Source organism: Lutjanus erythropterus, chromosome 8, assembly GCF_056507025.1.
Source record: "Lutjanus erythropterus isolate fLutEry1 chromosome 8, fLutEry1.hap2, whole genome shotgun sequence".
NCBI classification, from domain to species: domain Eukaryota; kingdom Metazoa; phylum Chordata; class Actinopteri; order Lutjaniformes; family Lutjanidae; genus Lutjanus; species Lutjanus erythropterus.
The window spans coordinates 13,400,131-13,413,682 of record NC_139324.1 but is presented as its reverse complement, the minus strand read 5'-3'; the positions used below and the strand labels follow the sequence as shown (position 1 = coordinate 13,413,682).

Here is a 13,552-nt window from a genome sequence, read left to right as displayed (position 1 = left end):
TGGTCGCCTCCCTAGGGAGGTGTTCCAGACATGTCCACCTGGAAGGAGGCCATGGGGCAGACCAAGGACTACATGGAGGGATTATATCTCCGCCCTGGCCTGGGAATACCTCGTGATCCCCCAGTCAGAGGGGGAACTGTTGCCTTTGCGACCCAATTTTGGATAAGCGTTTCAAGATGGATGGATGGATTAATGGATAATGGATGGATAGAACTTGCTGAAGGCTAGCATTCTGGGAGGTGTTTTGCGCTTAGGCAATGTTTAGTACAAAAGGGATCAGAGAACTGGAGAACAGGGAACCTTGACTTCACTGAGAACCTTGCTTTCTTGTGAGGACTGTCTTGAAAGCTAGCCAAAATCCCCCCAGAAAGGAGACTCCTGGGAATCGTCAAAAGAGGTGAATCAGGCAGGACGTTAGTCAATTCCAGAACAGGAACTGACTGGAGGCTAGCAGGCCACTGGCTTGCTGACTCAGAAACTGGAACTGGTAGGATACTCTGAGGTTGGTTGCAAGGCATACTTAAAGCATGGCCGAAGTGTAGCAGATTGTCTGCAGACACCTGCATCAGAGCCACTAGGTGAATCTCAGTCAAAATGTCAAGTCAAAACAAAACTGTGCTTTATGTCCATGAAGCCTTCAACGGTTAAGTTCATCCATCAGTCTTAGTGCACACCTCTTAAAGTCCTCCAAGACAGTGCTAGTATCAGCTGGGTCTATATTATGTTCAGTTCATGAGAAATGGAAATGTGGGGGAATAGATGGAAAAAGAGACAAATTTCTTTTGTGAGAATGAAAAATTAAGGGTTTCTCATGGCAAGGAGGATATTTTTATTCAATCATCTCTGAATACTAAAGGTCCAACTGACGTGTGAGCTAACCTGCACACAGAATAGATGAGACATAGATCACACTTACATATACATCATATATGAAACATCCCCAAGTAAACAATGGGGACTTTTCACCACTGTGTCGATCACAAATTAAATTTTCTAATGTTTTGTTAGGTGAAAAGTACTGACTGATGGAGGTGACTGAATAGCTTAAGTGACTTTTTTCTATGTAGCATTACAATATATGAAACATTTACTACCATGCGTCCCTAATTAAATTGCATCATTTACCCGAAAGGGAAAGGGAAACATTTTTTCCAGCTTTTGAGGTTCTGGAATATAGGTCTATTGGAGGAATGACATGGTGCCAGGAAAATTTGGTTAAATTAATCCCATTCTTTAAATGGTTTGTGTAGCATTTGACTGATTAAAATAGCAGTTTGTAGTCAGTATGAGGTAAAATTGGACTGACTGATGTGTGTCTATACAGTTTAACAGTTAAATCTTCAATACTATTATTATTATTATTTTGTTATTACATATATTTTTATTATACATCACATTATGTTGCAGAGGAGTGTAGCACTACAGATGGAAATTAGCGTTTCTTTAAATCTGGTGCAACCATCCTTTCATTTCATGTAAATAATCAATGTCATTGCACACTGTCCTTTCATAAATTAAATAAACTAAACTAAACTACAGAAGCATGTTTGGTTAGTTTCAGATTCAGTGGTAATGACAATAAACACATTTTTTGAGAGGGAACGTGATTCATGGAGGTTTGAAATTATAGACATATAAGAACAATGTTGTTTCTTCTGGCATCACCCCTTTCCACTGCATTTCAGGAATTTCATTGCAGACACTGCAAAAATCCAGTACATCTGTGATGTGATGGCGAGCAGATCTGATGGCTCCAAGGGGGTACTTGCCTGCTACTGCCCAATATTTATACTAAATAAATGACTTGCATCTGTGGAGTTACCACTGCACTCTGACCACCTGGAACATTATCCTAAATACTTAAACTTTCCATATAAAGAAGAGAGGGTTGCACTCTTGAATACATCTTTTAATAAAAAGTTATTTGATCATCTCTGGAAGTAGGCTGTACAAAACATTTTTAGCCATCCGTCCACACTGATAAAAGCTGGATGTCCAAAAATGGTTTATGCATCCTAATGCCAGACATGATTTGTTAAAAGTTCATTAAATTATATGTTCCTGAGTGCAACCCTCTCTTCTTTATACAAATGAATGACTTTTGGTCTCTCTTTATGTAACAGTGCATCAGGTTGTGCACATGAAGTAACACTGAAGTGAATAAAACCTGCATGAATTCAGTTGAGGGTGTGTGAGGTGATATAACTGAGCAAAGTTATCATTATCAGTATTAACTATCAGATAAGGATGTAAGTATTAATTATAATTACATATGTACTTACAGTATACGGTATGTATACTATGCTTTGTGGATCTTTATTTGTATTTTATTCCTTAGCTTTTGTAAAAAAAACAAAAAAAAAAAAAAAACTGCTCTCGTTCTGAAATGACCTTGCCTGGAATGAAAAAAGCCAGTGGTGAAGAAAGTAAGTCTAGAGACCCACATGTATTGTCATATATCTGTTAGGCAGTTTGTCATGGATAAAACAGTATACAATTTCCTACACTGCTCTTGTAATGTTGATATGAAAATCTTCAAAATACTACATGTTGGGACTTTAAAATTACAGTTTCTTTTCAAATTCACTGTGCTTAAGTAGACAGCTGGCACAAAAAGTGTCACAGTCCTAATACTTACATACTGCACAATAAGCCCTCGGTGGTACTTTGATAAAAATAAATGAAAATGAACAAATCCTAAGTAGCTTCAATGCTGCAAAAAATGACACTGTAGTAAATACTTTATTGTAACACATGTATGATCTGCATTTAAAATGGATTAAACATAGGAAACCTAGACTTTAACATAACTGCTATTCAATTATTCATCGGACAAGACCAAGCAAAGTTTTCTATTCATGCTGAGGGTCTAATGATGAAGATTCCTGTCATACAACTGCACATTGTCTTTTGCAGTTGCAACCAAAGATTTTAGACCAATAATGAAATCTTTGATTGCAAGTACAAAAGACAGTGTGCACAAGTCTAGTTCCTTTTTAAAAATCAAAAATATGAAACATATGTTGCCTTGTTTTCATTTTGTTGCTGAATACATAATGCCATGTAATTCCATATTTCATAGTGTTGATTTGCATTAATCTACAGTGCATACAATAATGAAAATAAAAACACTGAATGAGTGGATGTGTCCAGGCTTTTGACAGGTAATGCTATGTTTTGTCTTACCGTGAGTTTATTTTATTTGATGGCTTTTATGAAATAGAATAGAATGCTCTAAAAGGAAGTGACAAAAAAGTAAATCTGGAAACCCATGTAAGTTTATGTTGTCATATGTACAATTTCCTTCATTTTAACTTGAAAGTTGATATAAACATCTTCAAAATTCTACAAGAAGTTGGTGCCTTGATTTTTCGGTGTTTCTTCTCATATTTGCTGTTCTTAAGTATGTATACAGCACAAAAATGTGTCAGAGCAAATACTTACAGTAAACCCAATAGGCAGTGTTTTGTCCAAAATAATAATAATAATAAAAAGTTTCTCTGTTGTATTAAAAATGAAAATCATTCTTTGAGTTTTTCATATTGTGACACATTTATGCACATAAAATGGTTTATACAGAGGGAACCCTTACCCAGACTTTTATATCTGTTTTTCACTTATAAATTCCCAAGTATGATTATAGTTTTCTATTCGTGCTGAGGGTCTATTTTCAGGAACCATGCATGATCTCCCTACAGTATGTTGGCATCACAGGAGTCAGGCTGCAGTATTTGAAGTGTAATGATGAGTTTAACAGATTTCCTAAACCATGGATAGAAAAAGGCATAGATCACCGGGTTTAGACAGGAGTTTAAATAGTACAAGCACATTACAAAGGTGGCAGATGAAACATTGAGTAAGTTGTCTTGGCCTGTAAGAGCAACACAATAATATGGAAGGAGACATATTAGAAACACAACCACGAGTACACCAAGAGTCCTGGCTGCTTTCATTTCAGATTTTTTAGCAGTTACTTTCACTGATTGCTGGAGTGTGACTGCTGCAACATGAGACCGCATGGCACGAGCCTGAGACACAGCCACCACAAATACTCTCATATACAAAACAACAATAACAGTAATGGGAACAATGAAGGAAAAAGTAAGATCTGCAAGTCCAGCATTATAGTTTATGAAATATGCACACTCTCCAATGCAGGAGTTATACCTGCCTGGTTGTTTCAGGATGTCACTCAGAATGAAACTTTGAAAGACTACAGAACATATCCAACACAGACAAATACAGACTTCAACTCTTTTTTGTGTGATTTTGGTGGAGTAATGCAGAGGATGACAAATAGCCACATAACGGTCAATTGATATGAGCACCAATGTTCCTACTGAGGCAGAGGCAATAATATAGTCTAGATACTGATACACAGTACACATGAGGTCGCCAAGGAACCAGCAGCCATCTGTGAGAATAATTTGAAAGACCATAATGAGGCCCACAAAGAAATCTGAGACAGCCAGAGAGTGGAGGAGGAGGTTGGTGGGGGTGTGGAGCTGCCTGGGAAGAAAACCAACAAGATATTTATCATTATTTGTATTACTCATTCACATAAAAGCAAATAGAACAAACACTGCAATTCAACAATCTCACAATTTATGTTCAGACAATACTTTTTTATCACTATCTATCAGTTTCATAAATGAATGAATGGCTACTTGAAGTGGGAGATAGAGATGATGACCACCAGGTTAAGAGCTGCAGTGAGTAGAGAGATGAAGGACAGCAGAATGTAAGTCAGCATGGTCTCAGAGTAAGGACGGGTTGACTTTGTGCACGAAGTGTTGAGGAGTTGTGGAAAGCAGAGTTCAGTTCCCTCCACGGTTTCCATCACCACACACTGTAGAATCTGCAGAGCTCTGACAGTCTTTTAACTAAAGCTTCTTGTGATACAACTGATTTATCTCTATCATCCCTGCCCACCCCTCCTCCATCCTCACCTCCGCTGCTCCTTTTCTCTCCATAGAGATTAAAGCAATATGCCCTTTGTATTAATCTTCCTCAATACTGGTGACTTTTGTGTATGTCCACCTTTGGTCATTTGCCATATGTCCAGGGTCAAAATTGGTTGATCTAAAGCTGTAAATGTTGCTCTTTGTGGGACTACAGTTTTGCTTTAATCTTATTTGCAACCAAATTACCTCAGAAAGTACTATGCCTGACAGACAAGAGCAAGATGTAGCATAAAAGAGACTAGGGAACTGGAAGACAAGGCCTTGACATCATTGAGAAACTTGCTTTCTTGTGAGAGCTGTCTTGCAAGCTAGCTGGGTCCCACAGAAAGGAGACTCCTGGGAATGGCCGAAAGAGGGGAATTCCAGCAATGTAGTTAATAAAAAGTATACACTCTCCAATGCAGGAGTTATACCTGCCTTGTCGTGGGGTAATGCAGAGGATGACAAATAGCCACATAATGGTCAATTGATATGAGCATCATGGTTCCTACTGAGGCAATAATGTAGTCTAGATACTGATACAGAGTACACATGAGGTCTGTCATAGTCTGCCTTTTCCTTCATTCCTCATGTGTCAGCTGTTTCCCCCTCCCCTTTGTTTCTTGTGGTTCCTTGTTTGTCTCTCTCTGTGTCTGTGTGTCTGGGCGTGTCTGTGTGTCTGGGCGTGGCTCACCAGCTCTGCTGCTAATCAACTCCTGCTGCCAATCTGCCTGCTCACCTGAAAACCATCCACCAATCAACTCCAGCAGTACAAATACCCCGGCTCTGCAGTCCAGTCTCTGCCAGATTGTTCAGTCTGCTTTGTGGTACTAACCATGGTCTACCTATTGCTGAATGCTTCTTTCCTCCTGTGGATTTTTGCTTAAGCCTTGCCTTTTTTCTGCCTGACATTGACACTTGCTGGCAACCCATTTGCCTGCCTCTCAAGCGTGCCACCTGTCTCCAGCCTTGCTCTGCCTGCCTGCCCTGTTTCTCGTGAGAGCCCTGCATCTACCCAAAACATCCATTCCTGTTTTGTTTGAAAATAAAGCCACCTAAAACTGAACAGCTGTCTGGGTTTCGCTTTTGGGTCCAGTTCTCTCCATTGCATACAACAAGGTCACCAGGAAACCAGCAGCCATCTATGTGAATAATTGGAAAGAGGCCCACGAAGATATCTGAAACAGCCAGAGAGAGGAGGAGGTTGGTGGGGGTGTGGAACTGCCTGGGAAAGAGACCAGCAAAATATTGATCATTATCTATATTAATAATTCAGATAAAAGCAGATAGACAAAAGACTGAAATATAGTAAGATGGCTTGGAACAATCATTTCATTCCTCACAGTTTATGATCAGGCAATACTTTTTATTACATATACCAGTTTCGTAAATTAATGAATGACTACTTGAAGTGTGGTGAGCAAAGAGATGAAGGACAGCAGAATTTGAGTCAGCATGGCCTCAGAGTGAGGATGCATTGGCTTTGTGCAGGAGGTGTTGAGAAGTTGTGGAAAGCAGAGTTCTGTTCCCTCCAAGGTCTCCATCACCATACAGAGGAGAGTCATTTGACCTGTAATGCAACTGTTTAATCTCCATCATCCCTGCCAACCCCTTCATCCTCCACATGTGAGCTGCTCTTTTTCTCTCCGAAGAGACTGATGCACTTTGGCTTTGGTACTCTCCTTCTTCAGTGTTGGTTACTTTGGTTTATGCCCACCTTGGCCATCTGTCACATGCTTCAGGTCAAGGTGGCTGGGCTAAATGTTCCTCTCTGTGGGAGTACAGTCCAGTCCTTATCTTTAAATGCTGTACTCAGATTATCCCAGCACAAAAAAATCCCTTCTTTGTTCAGTGAGTATGCAGAAAAAAATGTAGGGTGTCATTTAGAGCTAACTGTGTTAAGTTCTGCTGAGCTAACTCACTGGAGGGAGACACAGAGAGAGTGTCCTGGAAGTTTTAGAAAACCCAACAGCTCCATAGACCAGCACTGGTGCCAGACCTCCTCTGGTGGCTGGCAGCAAAGGCAGAACCTATCTGGAGACTCTGAGGTTCAATGACAAAGCTGAAAATAAGGAATGGAAAGCTGACCAAAATCCATTAACTCGCAACAAGGAATAGGTGTCATTTGGGGCACTGACCGAGAAGCAGGTGAGCCATAGCCTGACTCAGGAACAGACATGGTGTCAGCAAATTTAGAGGTTGGAGTGATGTTGGCTGGGGCCCTGGGTAGCAAAATCTGGAAGGCTTTCCAGAAGGTGGCTCTAGACTACCTGGCTGGTTGTATACCAGTTAACTGATCAGTTTGCTTGTGGCTACCAGTGTGGGTGCTATTTGGCCCTAGAGCAATGTGTAACACAAAAGAGACCAGGAAACTCGACGACAGGGAGCCTTGACATCTTTGAGAACCTTGCTCTCTTGTGGGGGCTGTCTTGAAATCTAGGCTTGTCCCCCAGAAAAGACTTGTGGGAATCGTCCAAAAGGGGAAGCAGGCAAAACCCAGGTCAAGTCTGGAACAGGAACTGGTTGGAGGCTAGCAGGTCTGTGGCTCACCGACTCAGGAGCTGAGTGTTGTGTCACTCTCTATGCAGGTTAATTATAAGAGATTAGTAGACAATCACAAATGACAAAAAGCACACACAGGAAATTTTGGTTTGAGACTTACACCAATCAGGCATAACATTATGACCACCTGCCTAATATTGTGTTGGTCCCTCTTTTGTTGCCGAAACAGCCCGGACCCGTTGACGCATGGATTCCACTAGACCCCTGAAGGTGTGCTGTGGTATCTGTCACCAAGATGTTAGCAGTAGATCCTTTACATCCTGTAAGTTACAAGGTGGGGCCTCCATGGATCTGACTTGTTTGTCCAGTACATCCCACAGATGCACAATTAGATTGAGATCTGGGGAATTTGGAGGCCAAGTCAACACCTCAAACTCGTTGTTGTGCTCCTCAAACCATTCCTGAACCATTTTTGCTTTGTGGCACATTATCCTGCTGAAAGAGGCCGCAGCCATCAGGGAATACTGTTTCAATGAAAGGGTGTACATGGTCTGCAACAATGCTTAGGTAGGTGGTACGTGTTAAAGTAACATCCACTTGGATGGCAGGACCCAAGGTTTCCCAGCAAAACATTGCCCAAAGCATTACACTGCTTCTGCTGGCTTGCATTCTTCCCATAGTGCGTCCTAGTGCCATTTGTTCCCCACGTAAGCAATGCATACACACCTGGCCATTCACATGATGTAAAAGAAAATGTGATTCATCAGACCGTCGCTCAAATCCTTACGCTTGCCCAATTTTCCTGCTTCTAACCCATCAACTTTGAGGACAAAATGTTCACTTGCTGTCTAATATATCCCACCCACTAACAGGTGCCATGATGAAGAGATAATCAGTGTTATTCACTTCACCTGTCAGTGGTCATAATGTTATGCCTGATCGGTGTAAGCCAGCAGAACAAAAACAACAGGCCACGCCTTTATTTTATTATAATTCATAAGGTATGTTATGTGTAAATTTATTATACATTTATGTTGCTGGAAAAAAAAAACATTTTCCTTCTGTTATCCACTCTTTATTTTGCAGTCAGCTAATGGTCAAACATATTGTATTTGCATTGATATCACTGATCTGGTTTCAATGCAGAGATTGCAAAAATCCATCTGGGGTCACCACTGCTCTTTGACCTGGATGCACCTAGCTTGTATGTAGTCATTTATTCACATAAAGAAGAAGGGTTGCACTCAGGAATACATCTTTTAGTAAACTTTTGCTCGATCATATCTGCACAAAATGTTTTCAGCCATCTGGCCACACTGATGAAGGTTGCTCTTTCTAAACAGGATAAAGTAAAAATCTACTAAATGACATATTCCCAAGAGCAGCCCTCTCTTCTCTCTTCATCTTTATATGAATTCATGGCTTTCAGCCTTCATTCATGTGACAATGCGTGAAGCTGTGCACATGGAGAAATAGAAAAAACTGCATGTATCAAATAAAAAGTGCATGTGGTATAATTAAACATAGTTATCATTATCATGACTAATGTTGTCAGATACTAATGGAAGAGTTAATTGATATATATATATATATATATATATATATATATATATATATATATATATATATATATATAGTGCATCTTTAAGTGCATTTCATGGAATATGTAAAAGTAGAATGCTCTAAGGACCATTTCAGGAACAGAAAATGCAAGTGACAAACAAAGTAAGTCTAGACACCCACATGTGTTGTTGTATGTCTGCAAGTCAGTTAAGTCAATTATAAAACAGACAGTGTACAATTTCCTACACTGTTCTAATGTTGATGAAACATCTTTAAAATACTACATGTTGGGACTTTCAAATACTTTTCAAATTCACTGTGCTTAAGTACCAGCACCAGAAAAATTTGTTACTCTAATGCTTACAGGCTGCACAGTAAACCATAAAAGTGGTGCTTTGGCCAAACCAAATGAAAATGAACAAATCCTGAGTCACTTCAGTGAAGCATCAAAATGAAAGTCATTCTTAGAGATTGTGATATTGAAACACATTTATGATCTGCATATAAAATGTTTTATGCAAAGGAATCCAGACTCTAACATCTCTTATTCAATTATTAATCAAGTACAGTTTTCTATTCATGCTGAGGGTCTAATTTCAGGCACCATGCATAATCTCTCTACAGTATGTTGGTCTCACAGGAGTCAGGCTGCAGTATTTGAAGTGTAATGATGAACAGATTTCGTATTGTAACATAAATGTAAATTCACACATGTGATATTCATATACAACGTTTATATAGCAGGAACCCTTATCCAGACTTTTACATCTGTTATTCTATTATTCATCACTATGGCAAATTACAGTTTTCTGTTCATGATGAGGGCCTATTTTCAGGAACCATGCATATTCTTTCTACTGTATGTTGGCATCACAGGAGTCAGGCTGCAATATTTGAAATGTAACAATGAGTTTAAAAGATTTCCTAAACCATGGATAGAAAAAGGCATAGATCACAGGGTTTAGACAGGAGTTAAAATAGTACAAGCATATAACCAAGGTGGCAGATGAAGCACTGAGTAAGTTATCTTGGCCTGTAAGAGCAATACAATAATATGGAAGGAGACATATTAGAAACACAACCATGAGTACACCAAGAGTCCTGGCTGCTTTCATTTCAGATTTTTTAGCACTCACTTTCACTGATTGCTGGAGTGTGATTGTTGTGACATGAGACCGCATGGCACGAGCCTGAGACACAGCCACCACAAAAACTCTCATATACAAAACAACAATAACAGTAATGGGAACAATGAAGGAAAATGTAAGATCTACAAGTCCAGCAATGTAGTTAATAAAAAGTATACACTCTCCAACGCAGGTGTTATACCTGCCTGGTTGTTTCAGGATATCACTCAGAATGAAAGTTTGAAAGACTACAGAACATATCCAACACAGACAAATACAGACTTCGACTCTTTTCTGTGTGATTTTGGTGGAGTAATGCAGAGGATGACAAATGGCCACATAGCGGTCAATTGATATGAGGACCAATGTTCCTACTGAGGCAGAGGCAATAATGTAGGCTAGATAATGATACACAGTACACATGAGGTCACCAAGGAACCAGCAGCCATCTATGAAATTAATAGGAAAGATCATGAGGAGGCCAACGAAGAAATCTGAGACAGCCAGAGAGAGGAGGAGAAGGTTGGTAGGGGTGTGGAGCTGCCTGAGAAGAAGACCAACAATGTTATTAATTATCATTCAAATAAATTCAGTGCAAAATTTTAAACATAGTAACATTACTTGGACAAATCCCTCTGTTTCTCACAGTTTACAACCAGACACTAACTATCTAGCAGTTTCAGAAATTAATGAAATATTTGGCTACTTAAAGTGGGAGATGGAGATGATGACCAGCAGGTTAAGAGCTGTAGTGATCAGAGCGATTGAAGACAGGAGAATGTAAATCAGCATGGTCTCCAAGTGAGGCCGTATCGGCTTTGCACAGGAGGCATTGGGGAGTTGTGGAAAGCAGAGTTCAGTTCCCTCCAAAGTCTCCATTGCTGGAGCGAGGAAAAGCTGTTGAGCTCTGGCAGCGTTTTGACCAAGGCTTCTAGTCATACAGCTGATTTATCTCTATCATCCCTGCTCTCCCCTCCTTCCTCCTCACCTCTGCTGCTCCTTATCTCTCCATAGAGATTAAAACACTATGCCTTTTGTACTCATTTTCCTCAGTGTTGACGACTTTGGTTTATGTCCACCTTTTCCCATCTGCTGTATGTCCCTGGTCACACTTGGCTGAGCTAAAGCTGTAAATGTTGCTATTTGTGGAAGTACAGTCTCGCCCATATAAATTTTATACTTTGATTACTTAGCAGGTAAAAATCCCATCCAGAGCACATGACTTTTGTCTTTGTGTTTCAGTGAAACATTTCTGGGGAAATTTAGGGTGTTGTTGAGATTTAGCTCTTGATTTAAATCATGGTGTCTCCTGCTAGTGGGTTTGCTCAGCTAATTGAGAGTCTCCTAGAATTTGGAAGTTTTCTTCAGTGCATTTTTTTTTGTGTGTGTGAAAAAAACCCAACAAAATTTCAAAAGACAAGTTATTTAAATTAATTTGGAAACTCTTGAGGCTTTCCACAAAAGTGGAACCATTCCAGAGGCCAGTGGTGAAGACAACATTTCTCTGGAGGCCGATAGCAAATGTTAAACTGTTGTAGAGTTTTGGGAGCTAAGGTTTGTCCCCACTGGAAGTGGGTGACAAAGCCAGAGAATAGGAATGGAAAGCCCTCCCTTGGGGTGCAGAACACAGAACCTGGCATGGAAGATGAGGAGGTGGTTTGCAACAGTGTTGGAGTGCAGCGACAGGGCTGGTCTGGCCTCAGCAACTGAAGACTGCTGCAGCTCAACAGGTACAGGTGACTGATGCAGCTCAGGAGCAATAGATTGCTGCAGGTCAGGAACGGGTGACAACTGCAGTGCAAGCTCGCAGACAGCTGCAGCACAGGAACCAGGAACAGCAGCAGCATGGGAACAGTTGACTGCTGCAGCTCACCAGGGGCAGGAGATTATTACAGCTCAGCAGACTTATGACAAATTTTATTATCCAAAGTGGGAAACTTGATTTGCATTCTGGGCACAAGATGAAGAAAAACTGCACAAATAAAAACAGCACATACCAACAACCAAAGTATAGACAGAAAAAAGGAAAAGAGACATGACTTCTGCACATCTTATATACAGAATACAATAAAAAACACAGCACTCAATAACATGGCAAATTACATATGCAAATTTAACAAGGTTGTTGCACAAGGGGCAAAGGAGTTTTTAGTTGTTCTGGAGTACTCTAAATCTACAGCCAGAGGGAGGAGTCACAAACTTATGATGGAGTGGGTGATTTTTGTAGTCTAACATGAACCTGGCCTTACGAAGTACTTGCTAGTCAAAAAATTCTGGCAAGGAGATCTATGGGACACCTGTCACCCTGCCAGCCACCTTAATGATATGGCTCAGGTGATTTTTATCCCTGATGCTCAGGTTACCATACCACAGAATCATAGAGGAGGTGACGACAGAGTTAAAGAATGACTTATAAAACAAGGACATTATTTTCCTGTCTACATGAAAAACATTTAGTTTTCTGAGATAATACGAATGTTCTTGACCCTTCTTGCAGACTGTACCAGAATTAACATTTCAAGTCATTAGATTGTTCCAAGATATTTGTACTGTTCATCGAATCCAGTGCCAGTTCGTTTGATAACAGTCTGAGATTATGGGTGGGATACCCTCCTTCTAAAATCAATGTACATGTCCTTGGTCTTTGAGGTATTTAATGAGAGGAAAGCCTTGTTACGCCATCTGACGAGCTCATCAACCACTGGCTCATGCTGAGATTGATCTTGATGTAGGAGGTTGATTGTAAGTGTGTCAACAGCAATTTTCAGGATGTGCCTATCCTTCTACTGGGGTCAAATGTACTGCAACAGGGTCACGACACAACTCGGAGGAGAACCAGGGCAGGAGCACTGTTCTGACAGGAAGCCATTTACCCTCATCCTCTGAGACCTACAACCCCCCTCCCCCCGGAAATTCAGCTTTTCAAAAATAACATCAAGATTACAATAATTAACCAGTTTTCTTTTAGCTAAAATATGTGACTGGATCATCTTAACTGCAGATGAAAACTCATAACGTGACAATAGCATCTTCAACACAAATCCCAGCCCTATACAAAAATTGCAAGGGGTCCAGAGACTTACATTACTTCCTGACAAGTGACATTTACAGTGATGTCAATGCTACTGCAAATTGCATATTAATGACAGTTGCAGAGATTGCAAAAATCCAACATATCTCTGATATGATAACCAGCAGATCTAATAGCTGCAAGGGGGCACTTGTCTGTTATTGGCCTTCATTTACCCTCAACAAATGACTTCCATCTGTGGGGCCACCTGGTGCATTATCTGACATGTATATAGCTTCTCATATAAAGAAGCAAAGCTGTATTCAGGAATACATCTTTTAAATAACATTTATTTGATCATGTCTAGTAGTAGACTGTACAAAACATTTTCAGCTATCTGGTCACAC

General features: G+C 40.2%; 2 protein-coding genes across 7 annotated transcripts; both read right to left on the bottom strand.

Moving 5' to 3' along the window:
* Positions 1–3,692: 3,692 nt before the first annotated feature.
* On the bottom strand, positions 3,693–6,475 carry LOC146322544 (trace amine-associated receptor 1-like). Of its 6 annotated transcripts, XM_084724546.1 has the most exons (3): positions 6,404–6,475; positions 4,668–4,756; positions 3,693–4,509 (listed from the first exon to the last, which is right to left on the bottom strand). In XM_084724546.1, the coding sequence occupies exons 1-3, from the start codon at positions 6,419–6,421 to the stop codon at positions 3,693–3,695; spliced, it is 924 nt and encodes a 307-aa protein (XP_084580672.1). In that variant the 5' UTR covers positions 6,422–6,475. The 6 variants fall into 6 exon arrangements, with proteins under 6 accessions (XP_084580672.1, XP_084580674.1, XP_084580668.1 ...); XM_084724548.1 differs by lacking the exon at positions 4,668–4,756 and having other exon boundaries at positions 6,404–6,459; XM_084724542.1 differs by lacking the exon at positions 6,404–6,475 and having other exon boundaries at positions 3,693–4,551; positions 4,668–4,840.
* Positions 6,476–9,862: 3,387 nt separating this feature from the next.
* Positions 9,863–11,014, bottom strand: LOC146322543 (trace amine-associated receptor 4-like). The gene is made up of 2 exons (XM_084725422.1): positions 10,842–11,014; positions 9,863–10,679 (listed from the first exon to the last, which is right to left on the bottom strand). Exons 1-2 carry the CDS (start codon positions 11,012–11,014, stop codon positions 9,863–9,865), a joined length of 990 nt encoding a protein of 329 aa, XP_084581548.1.
* Between the last annotated feature and the right edge of the window lie 2,538 nt (positions 11,015–13,552).

What these genes read in the sequence shown, in the direction of transcription:
- LOC146322544 (XM_084724542.1), bottom strand. Translation starts at nt 4,840, where the DNA reads ATGGAAACCGTGGAGGGAACTGAACTCTGCTTTCCACAACTCCTCAAC. An exon ending in ATCTCTATCTCCCACTTCAA is followed by an intron (nt 4,552 to 4,667) that starts GTAGCCATTCAT and finishes TATGTGAATGAG; the next exon opens with TAATACAAATAATGATAAAT.
- LOC146322543 (XM_084725422.1), bottom strand. Translation starts at nt 11,014, where the DNA reads ATGGAGACTTTGGAGGGAACTGAACTCTGCTTTCCACAACTCCCCAAT. An exon ending in ATCTCCATCTCCCACTTTAA is followed by an intron (nt 10,680 to 10,841) that starts GTAGCCAAATAT and finishes TCTTCTTCTCAG; the next exon opens with GCAGCTCCACACCCCTACCA.